Source organism: Ruditapes philippinarum, unplaced genomic scaffold (genome assembly GCF_026571515.1).
Source record: "Ruditapes philippinarum isolate M1 unplaced genomic scaffold, ASM2657151v2 ctg2412_1_1_1_1, whole genome shotgun sequence".
NCBI lineage: Eukaryota > Metazoa > Mollusca > Bivalvia > Venerida > Veneridae > Ruditapes > Ruditapes philippinarum.
The window spans coordinates 58,590-78,212 of record NW_026854051.1 but is presented as its reverse complement, the minus strand read 5'-3'; the positions used below and the strand labels follow the sequence as shown (position 1 = coordinate 78,212).

Genomic DNA, 19,623 nt, shown 5'->3' with positions numbered 1-19,623 from the left:
TAATTTTCGTTACCCCACCCACTTTAAGAATATCAGAATCCACATTCTTTTACAATGAAGATAAAAATAAGGGTGATATTAGTATGATATTGTTCAAGTCTTTGTAGTATATGGTAAAAATATTCATTTACACCGCTATGCCTTAGCTGGTAGGAAAAAATGTCAGCCCCATATCAATTTTTGATAATTTTTTTATGCATTTTTTAGCAAATTTATCTATGAAATTTAGAGAATATGAAAAAATAATGGAAATGCCTCCATTTTCATATTGTTCCAACAGGATGTGAAGTTCTTATATCATTTTTAAAATAAATACAAAAGAAAACTAATTTTATCAGATAAAATACATATTAGCCATTTTTCAATAATTTGGCGGCCATCTTGGCGGCCATCTTGGATTTCTCAAAACGTACCATGATTTGACATGTCTACCCAAAATTTTTGTGAACTTCAAACATTTAGCTTTACATTGGTATAATATTTATCCATGGACCTTTTTTGCACACAAAAGGTCCTCAGGGACTGTACTATTGTAAAAACATTATTAAACACATGTTTGATATTTCTAAAGAATTTAATAAAAACAGATCTCTGAGGCATAATGTGCCTTTTAATGTATGCTCTACACACAAATTTAGTATAAACTTTTTAAAAGGTAAATAACTACAAAATTTACATACGGCATATACCTCAATAAGATATTTCTACCAAAAACGTTTCATGTAGATGCATTGAAATGTGTACGAGTTGTGTCCCGGCAATAAATAAAATATGTAAATTTACAATGCCTGATGGACAATAACGCTAAAAATGTGCACAAAACAGCAATTTACCTCAATGGTTCGAAACAACAATTAAGCATTGCAAACTTTAAAGGGCTTTAAGTCTAAAATGTATTATAAGCGGGTATGGTTTTTTAAAGTTCAATGAGATTTATTTATCTATGAATTTTCAAGTTCTTAACTTCCACACTTCAAAAATAAACCTGGGGGACAAAACTAAATATGAAAAGGCCAAAGGAAAACTAAGGTGATTCTTAAATAATTACTTTCTTTACAACTTTGTTGTATGAGTGTATAATTACTGATATGATTGTGGTTTTAGAGAACAGGTGCTATATTGAATACGTACACAAAATACAAAAATACTTATCTTTGTATATTATACAAAACCATACTAAGAAAACTATATACATATACAAAAAACACATCTCTTGATGACCCTAATTCGCCATTTTTCACGTCAAAGTAGCATGATAATATCCCATCCTTCTGGATGTATCCTTATTGTGTTACATGAATGTATGAATGTATGTAACTTTCTTTATTACATATACATAGGTAAGTTATATACATGTCATTTTCTGATCACTGAATATAAACTATGTACATGCAAATAAACATACTTGTTTGACAATCAGATACACAGTTACTCAAACACAAAAAATGGTAAGACCTTATAGATAACTATACACATCTGCATATACATGAGCGGAAAATAAAACAACATTAAATTTGACTAGAGCATGGATATTCAATACATTAATATATTATGTACAAATATACAGATCAACTTAAAATTGATAAACACATATGACACAACCAATAAGGGTTTGTATTTTCTTTAAAGTATGGACATAAGTAAACTTAATGAAGAAAGCTTCGGTTAGAAATCTATATTTACACTACCGCCGTTTTATCTAGGTCATAAAACTTGTTAAATTTTTATCATTAATGATAAATTTTATCTTATTTAAGATATAACCAATAACAAAATGCAACAATTACACACTATTTCTCTTTATTCTCATTCGTTTATAGCTGTTCAGCAATATTTTAAATTTCCTATTTGTCATATAATTTTATGCATTTATCAAAATTAAAGGGTCCTACAAATTAATGACAAAAATATCAAAATGATCTTATGAACTCAAATCACGCTAAAGTGGCATTTTTTTTAAATCCTAGCATGATTTTCTGCATTTAATTCTACATATTTCGGGTTTGAAGCGTAAATATATCTTTATACGTTGAAAGAAATTTAGAAGCCGACAGAATCCCAGAGTAGTTTTAAAACAAGTTTTGTGACATGTACAAACCCTGGAAGTTACAACAACAGATATTGTGGATATTTTATGATTGAAACAAGTCTAAGTAATTTATTTGATATGTTCTTTAAAGTTGCCAACGTTCACTGTGACAATTAATGTGAAATCTTAACGCTCATACCTGACCCAGGTGGGTCAGGTTAGAAAACCATCATTTAATACTTTATAATGAGAAAAGATTTGTTCCTGTGACTACCTAGTGTATTTTTTTTAGGGCAATTACAGAATAATAAATGAAAATTTTAAATGTATCTCCCTTTAAACTATTGTACAGAATTCAAATATTATTTGCTTTCTTTACAATTAGTCATCATGCAATATATGCTAAACTATTTCACTCTAACATTGCAGAACATAATGTTATATGTATATCTAAATAAATAAAAGAAAAACAATTTTACAGCTACATTTCTCCAGATGAACAAAAATGGTTCAAGAAAATCAAACTTGAGAAAAATGTACTAAGACTTTTAGAAAATAAAAATATTCAGGATTCAAGTAATAATGTTCCATGTTATGACGGATTTTGCAGTACTTACTACGGTACATATTTCTACTGCGTAACTAACGTAGAATTTAAGACCTATTTATTGCATATTTAGTCCTCATTTCTGTTATTAACGTGGATGTTAAGTGTCATTTGCAATGTATAAATTATTTCATTTCTTCACTTCACAATATCATAGTTTTAAATACATTTTCAAAATGTTAATGAAAATCAGCATGAATCTGGAGGCATGGTGCTTCAATCATTATTGTTATTATCTTTAAAGTGAATTGGTCTATAATGTAAGATTTATAAGTGCCAAAAATAAATGTTGAAAGTATTTAGTATGATATGTTAATGTAAACCACCAAAGAATTGTATATGGGTGTTGTTGGTAAGTGTTAGATATGACATATAAGTACATGTATATAGCATGTAATAATAAGTGTTTTAGAACAAAATATTATAACTCACCATATATATTCATTGTGTTCAACCTAAATGTCTTTAGAACTCTATCAACATTCTTGTTTTCAGTAAAATTTTATAAGAATACCCAAAAGACACATCTAATATGTTCTTATCAATAGTTGTGCCCACTGTAGGCCAATCCACTTTAATAACAAGCATTTTTTTACAAGTTTCATTTTGTTTCTAAAAGTATAAAAGTAGTTCACAAACAAGAATTTCTGAAGGAACTCTTAAATATTTGACAGCGACCTTAGTAGAGCAAAGGGGAGGGGGAGAAAAAAACCCTCCTCCGTGAGCAAAAAACCTCCTCCGTCGAGCAAAGAACCTTAATATTACTACGTTTTGATACAATGACTATCGTGCGTGCGTGCGTGCGTATGTGTTCACGCAAAAAAACTAGGGGTGCTAGGCGTTTACCAGTAGAGCCAAAATGAGGACGCTACGAGAGTTAGGAAACATTTTGAGGAAACTTTTTGATGAGGAAACATTTTTGCGGAAACTTAAATGAAAGCACTAAGTGAAAAAAGGAAATATTTTGAATGTAGAAGGAAATGTTGTTGTTTTTAAACGCTACTTAAGGCGTTAAAAGTTAATTTCCATGTTTGGTTCAGTGGTACGGAATTTCTAAAATAAAAAAAATGGCTGTTAATCAATTGATTAACATTACTATGGAAGAAAAAAATAACAAAAATCATTGGAGAGGACAAACCATGCGCTCCAAATAGAGAATTGGGAATTTAGCGAAAGAAACCAACAATTACGACAGCAGGTTTGTTATGTAATTTATTTTACATACTATTAACTCTCTGATAAATGTTAGCTGTTAAATTATCACTTTAAAAGTTGATTCTAGATTTCAAATTTATCAGAAACATCCGTGTTTATACTGAAATAATTAGATAATGATTTCTTATTTCTTCATTCAGATGCGAACTCTCGAAATTCAACTAATGGCCACAAGGAACGAGCTGTTTTTGTGTAAACAACAATTGGAACAAAAACAACCCAAGAACTGATATATATATTGGAGGAAAACCGCAATCAGGTAACTTAATATTCACTTCAATATTTACCTATGTGATAGAAGTGTAAAGGTCTTTATTATCTATCTTCGCTACATATCGGCAATGCTGTTTTCAACGAAAAGTTAATATGATTATGTCGTCTGTGTGCATAACTTGTGATAAAAACTTTGGCATATTGAAATGTCTCTGTCACTACTAAAAAAATTACTTCAAACTTGGAGTTATTAAGTTAACCATCGAATTTTCGTTTCAACTATTAGAATAGCTTTATTCTCTCTAAATACTCTGATATTTTCTCTCTGCAGCGCAACTATCTTTTGCATAAGCAGGGCATCCTGCTAGACAAAGTGGCTACTTTATTGGATCTGACGACTAATTTTGAAAAGAAGTAGGTATTTCCTTCAATAGATTAATATTTATATCACATGATTCATGGGAATGATCAATTATCATTATTCAGATTAAACAATCATTTTACTGGTCAGCAGTACGGTTTGAATCCTCAACTCAAACCAAATAAGAAGCTATAAAATTATAGCAGAACCACTATTGCAGACTTTTCTACAAATGAATGTCTAGGGTGAATTTCAATCAACAACCATTGAAACATTTCTATTTTTAATATACGGTAATCAATCTAAACTGCACTTTTTTACTTAAAGTATGTTCTATACTATATCAAAATTTGAGAGATAGTATAAAATTTAAAACAGTAAAATTAAAAAAAAAATGTTTATGAATTTTATTAAGTATTAAGATATCGGTATTTATTATGTTTGCAGGTAATGCAACCAGTGGTGAAGATTGAACGTTTGACTGAAATTTAATCTGAAATTGTTTTCCTTTAAGGTAATATCTTAATATCAATTAACATTGGCAAAATATATTTATCACCAATTAGGTTATCAGCACATGTAGATTATCTAGACAAAGTTAAACAACAAAGTAAATCAACTGAGCAAGAAAGTAACAGAAAATAACATATAAAAATTCCCTCATCTTTACTCCTCATCACCTTGTGTATAGTCAAGAGAGTAACATGGGGGATGAGAGGAGTGGCATGAGGAGTGGTGAGGAGTAACATGGAGGAGGTGAGGAGTGGCATGAGGGTGGTGAGGATTAACATGGGGGAGGTGAGGAGTGGCATGAGGTTGGTGAGGAGAAACATGGGGGAGATGAGGAGTGGCATGAGGGTGGTGAGGAGAAACATGGGGAGATGAGGAGTGGCATGAGGGTGTTGAGGAGTAACATCGGGAGGTGAAGAGTGGCATGAGGGTGGTGAGGAGTAACCTGTCGGAGGTGAGAAGTGGCATGAGGGTGGTGAGGAGTAACCTGTCGGAGGTGAGGAGTGGCATGAGGGTGGTGACGAGTAACATGGGGATGGGGAGGAGTGGCATGAGGGTGGTGAGGATTAACATGGAGGAGGTGAGGAGTAAAGATGAGGGATGTGAGGAGTAACATTAGGGAGGTGTGGAGTGGCATGAGGGTGGTTAGGAGTAACATGGGGAAGGTGAGGAGTAAAGATGAGGGAAGTGAGGAGTAACATGAGGGAGGTGAGGAGTGGCATGAGGGTGGTAAAGAGTAACATGGGAAAGGTGAGGAGTAAAGATGAGGGATGTAAGGAGTGGCATGAGGATGGTGAGGAGTGAATACTGGCAGAGTAGACGCTTAGAGTGCAAAGTGTTTGATATAATACCTAACCAACCAGAAAATTACTGACTTTCAAATGTAGAAAATGTTATCTAAAGTGAGACTGACATACCTTATTCAGTTTAGTCATCGTTTGGTTCTTGAAGAGTATGAACGCTCATTCGTAAAAATGAATATATTTCATACGCAGCGAGGAGCAACAAAAGAAAAAATAGTAGACTTTTGAAAGGGGGACATATTTGAAAACGTGGCGATGACAAGTAAAATGACTGGACGACCAAACAGTAAAACATCGCGATCTGAAATGTACATACGAATGGTACTTCTAGCAGAACAGATGACCGCTATAGCTAAAAGTATGCTCAGACGTCAAGCTTAACCTAAAGATTTGTCAATTATAGGTCAGAAAGAAATAAAACCTACCAGTGAAAAACGCAAACGTCAGAATTCAAAAGTTGGTGACAAAAGCAGAAAGAATAAAAAGCATAGACAGGATCCGCCATCTAGCGAAAGAAAGCATAAAGAGAACACGGGTAAAATCGACATCGCATCTTTAGGACAAGTATTTAATTGAAGACTTCACTCACTCCTCCTCATTCTTGTTTAAAAACTTTGAGGAGTGAGGACGATGTTTCAGTGCGGTATTTGTTTGGAAATATTTTGTGAGAAAGGATAATATGTTACGTCATAAAAAACAGCGCATTCAGAACAAGACCCGAATGAAAACATGATGTCAAACATCCACTCAGAAGAGGACGCGATGTCAGACGTATCAGTGAAAGAGGATATTTTTGCACCCATAGAAGACAATGAGTCTAGTCATAGCGAGAATGAAGATGACGCATCTGTCATTGCTGACCGATCCTTGGGACAACATTGGAGATGAAGCGTTTCAAAAGTGCCAGTCGCAGTATGACTCCATGGTAAATGAGCTTATGAAGGATGATACCGACATCAGTCTGAGTGAAGCCAAGGAAAGGGCTTTCAGGAATATGAAAAGCACTACAGGAAAGCACTAATAAACAGTTTTGATAGTAAAGTGGTGTTATTTGAAGCAATGAAAAAGATCCTATTTATAAATCTATTAAATGACAGTGAATAGGTTGATTGATACAGATTGGTAAGACAATGGAGGAAGCTTTGAAATACGGTATACTCAAAAGGCAGTTTTTATTTGACAAGGTTCTAAATAGTAACGAAATTCCAGAGCTAGAAGGACAGGATGCTATGGAACAACAGGAAGACTCCGAATGATTGTGTAAAACCTGAAACGGATAGTGTTGTTGCATGTGAAAAAAAGAACCAAATAAACAATACATTGTAAAATGGACAAATTACCTTTCACACTTCAGCCCTTGTGTTAAAGCTAGAGGTTTTCAATGATGCATCTTTTTGTAAGACTGATTGTATTGTGCTTTCATTATGTTGTGTAAATATACTTAAAATAAATTTACGTAATACTGCAGTACTGTTTCTATGTTGGGTGTAAAACATTTTTAACTCAATGACACATTTCCTATTTAACGACAGTTTTATATACTATGTAGGTTCTTTCCTTCATACAGCAAAATACGTACGAACCCCACAGTCTGCGACATTTGCAGAAACTCGCCTGGACTTCCAGAAGTTAGTGCAGCTATGCGATTTCCTCCTCATTTATACACATATACATATGTACATTTTTGTGCCTTAGGATATAATGACATTTTTGACTTTAAGGGACTCTCCAGAGTCAAAATAATTGGTCTGCGACTGATTCTGGCACTATTGCAGTCTTTCAGGAGTTTTTTGGTGCCAATGCAGATAATGACATTTTTGACTTCTAGGTACTCTCCAGAGTCATAATAATTGGTCTGCGACTGATTCTGGCACTGTTGCAGACTTTCAGGAATTTTTAGTGACAATGCAGAAAATTTTAGTGACAATGCAGATGATGACATTTTTGACTTCTATGGACTCTCCAGAGCCAAAATAATTGGTCTGCGACTGATTCTGAGGCACTCGTAGACTTTCAGGTATTTTGGTGCCAATGCAGTTATGACATTTTTTACATCTAGGGACTCTCCAGAGTCAAAATAATAGGTCTGCGACTGATTCTGCCACTGTCGCAGACTTTCAGATTTTTTTTTGTGCCAATGCAGATAATGACGGTTTTGACTGCTAGGGACCTTCTAAAGTCCATTTTACTGGTCTGCGACAGTTTCTGAGGTACTCGCAGACTTTCAGGATTTTTTTGTGTCAATGCAGATAATGATATTTTTGCTTTCTAGGGACTCTTTAGAATCCATTTCAGTGGTCTGCGACAGTTTCTGAGGTACTCGCGGACTTTCAGAAATTTTGGTGTCAATGTAGATAATGATATTTTTGCTTTCTATGGACTCTTTAGAACCCATTTCAGTGGTCTGCGACAGTTTCTGAGGTACTCGCAGACTTTCAGGAATTTTTGGTGACAATGCAGATAATGATATTTTTGATTTCAAGGGACTCTTTAGAATCCGTTTTATTTGTCTGCGACTGACTATGAGGCACTCGCAGACTTTCAGGAATCTTGGTGCCATTCCTTTTCACTATCCATTTTGATGATGTTGTATTTTCACACTGATGTAATCTTATAGAAGCAACTTGCAAGCAAGATCGCATTTATATCCGACTGAACGAACGACCTAGATTGAAAAGTGTCTTTATCCTGTCACTTGTATCAATTTCGGCCCGATAACAAGGTGCCGTATATTTTTACTGATCTACGGCACTTGATCACGTGGTATGCATGTTTGCCGGACTACTTTTCAAGAAAAAAATATAAAAACTGTCGTTAAATCCTCTGTGTGTAGAATAACGAATTTTGGAAACGTTGATAAAACTTTGTTTGTTTATTTTATTTCACTCTATAATTTTTCAAGCGAAATAAAAATTAACTCGTTTGCGACATTAGAGTAGCGTACTTGATTTGATTGTTTTGCACGTGCTGTTTGGCGCTACATTGTGACGTCACGTAAACAATACTTTAAACGTCTGTACAGCGTTAACGACTGAATAAAAGATATTGGTGTTCGAATTCATTTTCTTAGTTAGACCATTTTCTTTCATTCTAGATAGTTTTCACAACAAAATTCGACAAAAAAATGTTTTTATTTATCACATTTTTCAAACAAAATGGCACCCTCAATGTGAAAATACACAGGGAGATAATAAGAACGGCGAATGCATTGTTGTAGAATAATGCACGCTTCGGACCTTTTTTGTTTATATAGAAACATTTCCTATATTGTGATTTAAGGTAGTTTGCCTAATAAAATTCTTAAAAAAAAACGGTGACAGGATAAATAGAATAATAGTTTGGTGCCGTGGATGGAGAAAGTTTATCTGGTTCACCCAATAAATTCCTCCGCCTCGCCAGATAAACTTTCTCCATCCACGGCACCAACCTATTATTCTCTATATTTAAAGCGGCAAATGGAAAAAAACCGAATGGAAACTATCAAGCGATTGGTACAAACCAAACGCAACGAGTCTCTTTCATTTTGCGTGAACACATACGCACGCACGCACGATAGTCATTGTATCATAACGTAGTAATATTTGCTCCACACAGGGAGGGTTTTTGCTTCATGCAGGAGGGTTTTTATCGCTCAAAGGAGGAGTTTTTTTGCTCAACGGAGGAGGTTTTTTGCTCAACGGAGGAGGTTTTTTTCTCCTCCCCCCCCCCCCCTTTTGCTCTACTGACCTTGGTTAGAAATTTTTGTTTAGATTTAAGTTCTTCTTGAAGAAAACAGGTTTGCCAAAAGTTGCTGGTCCGTTTTCGTTTCAGCCAGGCACTAGAAGCTTGAACAAGGTATACATGATGCACTGTTTTTTCACAATTTTCTTTCAGATATGTTGTTTAGTCTTTATATTGAACTCTCGTAGAAGCATTTTCATCAAGATTGTAACTGTAGATAATACTGAAGCTGATTTTCTGAAGAAAATAAAAGATAAACGGAATAAATGATACTATTGTGTAACAGTGTAGATATATTATACATGCAATAATATATGTGTTTTATGAAATTTCAGGTAGAAAATCCTGGATGTCAACTGATTCAGCAGCCAGAGTAAATCAACATAATTTTTGTATTAATTAGGTGATTAAGATTATGTATAGGCTTGTGTTTATTTGTAAGCATTTACAAAATTAAATTGGTCAAGAACGGTGAAGCAAAGTAAAGTTAACTAAAGTAAATAAAAGTAAAGTAAGATATTTATTATAGTGACATGTGTAAACATATTTTCTTAAATTAAATTATATAGCATGATAAATATACCAAACCTAAAGGGCCTTTAGTCATGTCACCTTCATTGAAAAAATTACATAAAGTATAAGTGATTATGTTTACATCCTCTTTTGTAAAAATAGTTGCCATGAAGTGATAGAAATTTGAATATGATATATTTAAATTTCACTTTACATGGATGACTATAAGTCCCCGACCTGACATACGAGTAGAACCAGAGACCTTCCGTTAGCAAATTGAATTAAATAATACATCTTTCGCCGGCCAGCTGAAAAGAATTATTTAAGCATATAAGCTAGTATACAAGTAGAATATAAGCAAACTGAATTGAATTATTTAGGCACGAGCTGATATCCGAGTAGAGTCAGCCAACTTAATGGAATAATATAGGCATGAGCTGACAATTTCAGAGGGGAACCTCGGGCTTTCCGTGAAGGAACTGAATTGACTAATACACCTTCCCCAAGCAAGCTGAATATAAACTGGTATCCGAGTAGAACCACAAACCTTCCGTGAGCGAACCGAATTTAATTATTTAGCCACCAGCTGACATCTTAGTAGAACCACATGCGATGACATCACAGTATAAACCTCAGTCCTACTGTAAGCCATCTGAGCTTAATAGGTGACATTTGAGTAGAACATCGGGCCTGCTGTCAGCTAAGTGAATTTAACTATTTGGCCTAAGCTGATATCCGAGTAAACCACGGACCTTTCGTAAGATAAATAGTACCAAACTTTGCTTAAGAGGTATTAGACTCAGATAGTTTTGAAACTTGGCTTACAAAACGTGGCGTAATATTTCAATTTTTTTCAACAATTTCCCTATAAATCGTCCATTTATAAACTGGTTGAATGAAGCAATTGTCTTTTGCATGAAAGCTGGCTTCTATATTTTATTTTACTATCTTAATTGGATTTAATTGATTTGTCAATCATAAAGATAATTTAAGGCTTACCTGTGGTATTTTTGTTGCTTGAAATAATCTATTACTATATAAATCCTAATTCTGCATCTCAAAAATTTTGATCCAAGTCCGCTGAAGTGAGAAATAAGACACAAGATAAACGCAGATCTTATTAATGGGGAAATTTTGCAGAACACTGTTTTATTCTAATGTAGTCAAATGTTTGTGAACAAGAGAGTCATGATGACCCTTATGTCGCTCACCTGATTATAAAGGCTAAAACTGTCATGGAGAAATTAATTTTACAAGTTATGAATGAAAAGCAGATATTGATTCTAATCTTAATCTGATAATTTTCACGCAGTTCATATTTGCATCTGAAATATTGAACATTTAAGATAAAAGTCACCGCAAGGCCGGACCTGTATCGCTCGGCTTTTTCTCTTTTTTTTGCTATGGAAATCACTGGTTGCTAAGTAAAGTCAAAATTTGTTATAGAAATCAATGGTTGCTATGAAAGTTCAATGGTTGCTATGAAAGACATTCACTTGTTGCAATGGAAAGTTAACGTTTGCTTTTGAAAACAGTGGTTGCTATGGAAAGTAATTAATGGTTATTATCTATGTCATAAGTTGCTATAGAAATTAAGGGTTGCTAAGTATTAAAATAACAATGGTCGTTTGGAATGGTTGATAAACATTTAAGGAAAATCCATGATTTTTTGGGTGGGGCCAATATAGACCCTGATTCTATAATTTGAACTTGCTAGAATTTACAAGACAATAGTTCATGCCAATAGTTCATAAGCTTTAATCTCGATGTTTTTATAGTTGATTAGTTTAATCTTAACTATAAAAATGTATACGCGTATGTAAAAAAATCTAAGACCCCAGGGGCTGTTCAATTGAGACCTCCGGACTACAATTTGAACAAACCTAATAGTGGTCCACAAAACAATATTTCATGCAAAATATCGGAGCTTTAGCCTTTATGATTTTAGAGAATTAGATATCTATTTGGTTTACTACATACATATAAAGACAATCTACACCCCCGGCAAACCAGGGAAATTTTGACCCCCAGCTATAATTTGTATAAACTTGTTTGAGGAACACATGCAAAACACCTCAGCTTTAGGCCCTCGTGAATTGAAATGATTTTTTTAAAGTTTTATATGTTAATCAAAATCCATGACCCCCCATTTAATCCAACAGCTATAATTTAACAAACTTGATTGATTTCCACTAAAGTATGTGTCTTGACAAATATCTAAGATTAAACCTTCATTGTATAAGGGAAGACTATCTAAAATGTTACCCATATACATTTAAGGAAAATCTAAGACACCCCCCACCCCCTCCTCCGTTGGGCAAACATTGACCCAAGGACTTTAAATTAAACATACTTGGTACAGGTAAACTAGACAGTATTGATTGATTTAGAAAAGATAACTTTTTTAATTATAAGAAGAAAATTATGCTCCCCCATCCAACCACCAGACTGAGTCAGTTTAGACCCTAGGGCTACTATATGGTTTAAAGGAAACTGGTTGACAGGTCAGCATTTAATGTTATTAAAGGAGACACTTTTAAAAGTAATTAATAATTTAAAGAGTCTGGCAATTAAATTGTTACAAAAAATAAAAATCTAACGAGAATATTTCTGAAAATAAGAAAAGAAAAACAATCTTTAAATATTTTTGAAATTAATAAAATGTATAGGAGATAATAGACGGTTAATTAATAAACTGTGTTCACCTATGTATACAATTACATGCACTATGTTTAAAAAATATTTTATTTTGATTAAAAAAAAATCTATTTCGGGAATAAAAATTCATGGTAAATATTAATTAAAAAGTTAATTTATTTATATCAAATATATTTTCAAGAAAAAGTTAATAAGAGTATTGTTCACTGTTAATAATATATTTCAGTTCTTTTATATGCATGTATATAAAAAATAATAATAATAATAAATATTCAATATAAAATCACTTACCTGTTAAATATTTCCATATCCTAATCCAACTTTTATATCCATTAAATTCCGTAAAAACTTCCTTAAATTATTTCTATTAATTAAATGTTTTTATTTATAAACAATTGTCACTTAATTTATTAATTGAAAACGGAAGTACATGTATGTCCTTATTAAAGATTGAAGAGTCGCCATTTTGTTTCTAAGTGTCCATATTAAAATTGTTTTAATTATTTAAAATAATTGAATTAATTTCTTCAATTTATTTCACAATGCTTTTTTTTGTCTACAGTATTCTTTGCTTGGTTTTATTGTTTTGAACTTTAACAGCTCCCCGTCGTGTATCACATGACAAATTTGTGAACTCCGAATATTTTCTCTAACACGGTCATATTCTGTTTCCGGTTTAATGCGTCTCATCTTTACTGTAACTGACTGCGGCAGATTTTCCAGCACGGTGAAAAAGTTCTGTAAACTTACTGCAGACATTTCTATACCACACAACTCCACACGTTCAATATTCAACATGTCACGTGACAGTAACAATGAAGTTTCATCTAGACTGATGTCATCCAACCAAACATCATCTAATGACGGTGTTGATATATTTAATTGAAGCCTCCCAGGTAATTGCTGCAAGTCTAACTTTGATAGAGTTGATTGTTGAGACAAGTCCAAGTTCAATCTCTTACAATCACGGCGGCCATGTTCTTTACAGTTTAACCAATTCAATGTCAACTCTTTCATTGATTTTTGACCGGAGATAAAATTGAGAAATTTTTCCAGTATTTTGTGAGATAATGTGAAGTTGTCAATATATAAATATTGTAAGTTTTGACATCGCGCCATGTTTTCACTCCGAATTTCTTCATCATTTGTCCATGTACCCGACCTCAAAGTTAAGGACTGTAAACTGGGAAACAATATCAGATTGATCTCAGCTTCCTTTTTCCTGTTACCACCATAGAGAAGCTTCTGTATATGTCTGAGATGTTTGAGAAAGAATAAATCTATAATTTCACATAAACTGCTGGAAGTCAAGCTGATGTCTATATAAAGTGATTTTATGTTGGTTTTATTTTGTTTTAACAAACAATGTTGTAACTGCCCACTGTGCACGGTGCTCCTGACAATGAAGAAATCTTGTAAACATAATTGAATATTTTTACTTATAGGCATTTCTTGTAAACACGACATGAACATTTCCTGTATGTTATACAATGGAGTAATGTACTTTAAGTACTCGTCATCTGTCCTAGTTCTAAAGTCGCGTGTTTTCTCGTCTTCATTTATCACAGACATAAAATCATTTGAAATTGCACATATCAGGTCAGCATTCATTTTACTTATAAATTCACAAATTTTTGACATGTCCAGAATGTCTTGAATATTTCTGCATTTTTCTACAATAGTTTTCTGAGCGTCACTTTGAGAACCTATAAATATGGCGGCAAAGTATTCTTGCACTGTTTTGTGGGAAAACGATACTCTGATAATTTCTTTGATTAAAGTTTTACTTCTACTTTCTGACAATATTCCTGAGAGAAGACTTAATTTCATGTGGTCTGCTTTCAGATATTTTTCAGCAACCGTTCTATCAAATACAAGCGTGTTTTCTCTGTTTTTGTTAAATAATGTTTGGTAAGCTAGTTCTGCTAATGATGTTATAAGGCTGTAAAACTTTTTACAAAATTCATGACTTTTGAAGTAATCTGGAATTTCACAGGCAGACGATTCACGAGATGGTTGAACTTCCGGGTGTTTCTTTGACGTTCTCGATAATAGAAATTCAATGATATTGGTGTAAATTTCATGTTTTGACTCTCCTATGGGAATGTTGTTACACCATAGGCATACTATATACATAAGGAGGAGTGGAATTTCTTGCATGTGCTCTAGGCGACGGTCACGTATCACTTTATTAAAGTCCTGTCTTTTACTCTTCAATACTCTATCGTTATGGACACCTGTCATTTTCCTTATAGCATTTTCTTCAAGTTTCCGCGTAGAATCTGCACTTAATTGAACCAATTCTACTTTTTTGTTTATTTGACTTGTTTTGAGATTTGCGACTCCAAGCTTCCACGGTCGGGTTGTCGTTAGGATAACACAATTATCACGTACATAACGATGTGGGATTTTTTCTGATACTTCGCCACAACTATTTACAGGGTGAGTCCATTCGTCAAGACCGTCCAATATAATCAAGCATTTTTCTCTACGTAAAACTTCATATAGTGTTGCAGAGGAAGGAATTTTCTTGGTAATTTGCTGTTCGATCATATCGTCAATGTTACAAACAGATGTACAGTCTCTTAATAAAACCAAAAACAAGAACTTAAAGTCAAATAACGTCTTTAACTCGTCGTCTTTAAAACAGGCATAGTTTTCATCGTGGCAATGAGCTTGACACCACGTGATTGCAAGATATTTTGAAAAAGCAGTTTTTCCAAAACCTGCATCAGCTGATAGATAAATTTCTTGTTGATCTCCACTTCCGGTTGAAAACAGGTCTTTCAAAGACTTGATCGGTGTTCTTTCCTCCTCATGACAAGTTAGGGATTTCTGTTTTACGGCGACTATATCTGGCATCACGTAGAACCCAGCTAGAGGTGTCTCTATTTCTTCAAGAAGCGGTGAGAGAGGTATTGAACTACACCTTTTTCTGTAGAATTTAATCAGGTCGCCTTGAAGTTCTGAAAAGAGAGTAGAAAAAAGTGTTAATCAGTGACAATCTTTCTATATAATATACAAACTGCTGAGGTGTTTACTAACTTCAATTTTCCATGGTTATTAACAAAATAATGCATACGGCGAATAAGAAGTAGATATGTAACACTATATTCAGATGGTATGTTTAACTTAACAATGCATAATTATAGCTAAACCCTGTTTAAATAATTGCATGAATTCATATACAATCCATCGTTATAATTAATACATTGTATGCTTGAAAATAAACATTTTCTTTCTTCATTCCAAAGAATTAATGGGAGAGGGTGTGGACAAGCTTAAGAAGAACATATTTCTTCCATAGTTCATTACATTAAAAATATGAAAACAAATCGTTATCACGAAGGGGGCGGAGATTTTTACTCGAAACAGGAAGTAATTCCATCATTTTAATTTTGCCTTATCGGAATTCCTCGGCTATTATTCATAATCAGACTTAATTCGCACCTTGTTTGATTTTATTAGATCAAAGCACACAATATAAAGATATACTGTAGATTTTCGGCAAAGCACCTTATTATATGTGTTTACATTTATTTGTTTCTGTGAAATACATGTAGTTATACTGAGCGTTGTAACGCAATAGGGAGATTGTTTGTTTGTTTGTTTGTTTCATTTTACGCCTTTTTCCAACAGTATTTCAGTCATATAGGCGGGTATTTTCCTAACCATCGTTCCTGGAGAGTTACACCAGTACTAGACTACCTTCCTCCGCGCTAAACAACCAAAGCATCTCCCGGGGATCGAAACCACGCCAGAGAGTTAACTCGATTAGAAGTCATCGACTCTAATCCATCGACCACGGAGGCGGTTACTAGCTGGTTTGTTTTACATTTTTGCAAATATTTAGTCATTTCTATTAAAAATACTTCAGAAATAAATAAAGAAAAAAAACTATGACAACAGTTATCATCTGACCACTGACCAATCGTATACCAGGCAATCACTTAACAGGATGTGATAACTACTTATATACTGTGACTTTTCAAAACATTATTTAAATATTCCATATTAATTATCGTTAACTACATAGATATAACCAAAGTTGGATCAAATATTTAAATTAATCTTAAAATGTATTCATATCTGACAGGTCAATAAAATCAGACTATAAAAGTATTTCTACCACGTGGTTTTATATGTAAAATACAGGGTGTAATCTTTTATAAAGAACAGGAATTCAAAAAGTCAGTTTCGGTAAAATTTTGATTGAAAATGTCTGACAACCTTGTTAAAATCAAATTGTAAACATACTCGACCCTATGTCAACAGCTTTCGATTTCTTTAACTATAAGCTTAATAATGCATTGTTTACTTTTATATCTATGAATTTACTTAATTTCGGCAGACTTATACTTGATATATTGGGAGAAAAAAACTAAGTTGTAAACTTTAAAAACTCGATACTGTCTTTCATTTGAGAAAGATACAAAGTCACATACAATAACCATTTAATTAATTATCAAGCCTGTTATGCATGTTTGAAAGCGAGGAGATCGAGTTTTTCATTTATCTGCTATTTTACCTCTGCAAATTACAGGACAAAGGGAGTTAAGATTTTTTAAAAATCGTCACTTAATATGATTTGTATAGACCTTTTCACGACGCGGTCCGTTGCTATGAAAAATCGATCGGAAGTAGTATTTTCTCGCGCATGCGCAATCTGCGTAGGGCAAAAAATGCATCGCCCTACATAGAAATGTAGTAGAAGTTTATAGACAATTCCGAGTTAGTTCAAGGAAAAAGTAGAAAATTATATAAAACAGCTTTTAACAAAAGCACAAAAGATGCCTTTTCAGCTTTTTGGCCAAGATTGCCATAAAATGCAAGAAATAAAGATTGTTTGAGAATTCCGCCTTACGATCGCGAACCTGACATTTAGATTATTGTTGTAAAAAAGTGGAAATCTATTAGCAAATATAGACTACAATTAATTGATTTGAAATAGTTCATACAAAAAACTAAAGAAATTTTATAACATATGAAATTGAGGTAAATTATCTCTCTGAAAAAAGTCAGAACACGTGAAAATGCATTTTTAGTTTTCAGTTTACCTGATTTTATCCTTTATCTGATTGGTCTGCGATGACAAACAAAAACTTTTTAAGTCACATAAATATATTTAAATATTTTTTTCAAATCTTAAGTTATAAGATGGGTAGTGAAATAACACACATTTTTTTCTGGTTCCTCGTAACACATAAATGCTCGTCTTTACAAAATAAATAAACATTGATTAGATTGCTATATGTAAAAGTTATTTAATTGCGATTTTCATAATTTTACGTAATTAACTATATGTCATTGTTCTAAAACTCCCCGGTTGAATGATCTTGTAAACTTGTCGGAAGAAACAACCGACCACGTGCACGTGTCAATCTGTTTGACACTTACCGCCTTGCAAATCCACCTACAAGTGTACAATGCCAATTGTGTATATTTTATGTAACACAGGGGTAATGAAATTTTATCTTTAACACCCTGCTGTTTCAATTCAAATTACTACCACAAAAGTCGTTTTAATGATACCTTAAATAGAGCACTTCTGTATGCTGTTTTGATCATTGAATTATTAATCCCGCATATTTCCGTATTTCTGTTAAATGATAAATTATATGCAATTGGGCTGAGTCAAAACTCACACTATTTTATTTTAAGGGACTTCTTTCTTATGTTTCTTTTAGCTCCAAATCTGACAGTCATTATTTCAGTTATTCACTTCATGCACTATGTGTTTTATTCTGAAAAAAGTTATTTCATAAAAATAATGTGCTGAGCATGTATACATGTAAACAGCGATCGACAGTCTTGACGTCACAGAACAATCGCAACTACTCGGCCCTTTCCGCCAGTCTTCGAATATAGCCGAGGCAGTTCCGAAAGGTCACAGAAACATCGTCCGCCTACCCTTAGCGTGTCGTAAAGCTTCGACATTTTCTACTACGCCGTAGGCTACGACACACAATAACAAAACGGTCCGTACCGGTCTGTGACAAATATTAGCCTGCGACGTGTCGTAGAGCGTTGATAAACGGTGCAGCTGAACACCAAAATTTCGGTTTTGCTCATTATAATCATACCCATATTACAAGATTACTAAAAAATCTTAAATAGAACTAAAATGTAAATACAATTGCTGTTTCAGCACAATTTACAATGTCATCTATACAACAACATTATCATGAATTTCATTTGCCACAAGAATGCCTCTGTGTTTTGGTCGCAGAAAGCGAGATAACTTATTAATATATTAATTCAATTTCATCGTACTAGTTAAGTCCCTTGTCTTATGTCAAATATCGACGGGTTGGTTGCAAATAACTTGCCTTATTTCAAAGCTATTCAGGCTATTGTATCTCATTTGCTGACAGAGTCTATTGAAAAATAGAATATATCATTGGGTTAGATAGTGGATAGGAAATTTCCAACCAGAGGGTAATCGGTTCTTTCGAGAAAGAGCTTTGGCGAATTCCCGACGGAACCGATTGCTCGAGTGTTGGGATTTCCCTATCCTCCACCTAACCCAATGATTCATTATTTTTCTCATTCACCTGGACACACAAGAAACTTTATATTAAAATCAATGAAATTACTTCTTATACGCATTACAACCTTGTTTTAAAAGAGGCTTAGGAAGTCAGTACATACTTCAATGGTTAACAAAAAACCTTTTTACCGTTAACTTTTTTCAGTGATTTTGGCAAAATATTCAATTAAAGTAAAAATTGAAATGAGATTCGCCATCAAGAAGCAACGCTATCATTACAAAAGAACATGAATGTTTTCTAGGAAAAGTGACAAAATATCAGTTTTGTGAAATTTTAAGGTGTGCTTTTTTTAGTGTGCTATTTTAAGGTGTGTTAATTTTAGATCGATAGGAAAATTTTGGACTCATTGAAGCGTGAAAGATATTTGAATTTATTTCTATTCTGTGGATAATGTCATACTTTTCTTACGTTTCATTTCTGTCAAAAAAAGAGTGAGTATCGCA

The 19,623-nt window shown here is 33.4% G+C and overlaps 2 protein-coding genes across 2 annotated transcripts in view; both read right to left on the bottom strand.

The window, feature by feature from the left end:
* Positions 1-5,091: 5,091 nt before the first annotated feature.
* Positions 5,092-5,466, bottom strand: LOC132738821 (putative uncharacterized protein DDB_G0291608). Its single transcript, XM_060726426.1, has one exon. It carries the CDS (start codon positions 5,464-5,466, stop codon positions 5,092-5,094), a length of 375 nt encoding a protein of 124 aa, XP_060582409.1.
* A 3,994-nt stretch (positions 5,467-9,460) lies between these two features.
* Positions 9,461-19,623, bottom strand: part of LOC132738818 (uncharacterized) — a 34,648-nt gene continuing 24,485 nt past the window's right edge. Inside the window, exons 4-6 of the mRNA XM_060726421.1 lie at positions 12,921-15,595; positions 10,971-11,051; positions 9,461-9,695 (exon numbers count right to left, since the gene is read on the bottom strand). Of these exons, the coding sequence (XP_060582404.1) occupies positions 13,167-15,595 (2,429 nt within the window). The 3' untranslated portion in view covers positions 9,461-9,695; positions 10,971-11,051; positions 12,921-13,166. The remainder of the gene's footprint in view (positions 9,696-10,970; positions 11,052-12,920; positions 15,596-19,623) is intronic.

Excerpts from the sequence above, each read along its gene's own strand:
- LOC132738821 (XM_060726426.1), bottom strand. The coding sequence starts at position 5,466 with ATGTTACTCGTCACCACCCTCATGCCACTCCTCACCTCCGACAGGTTA.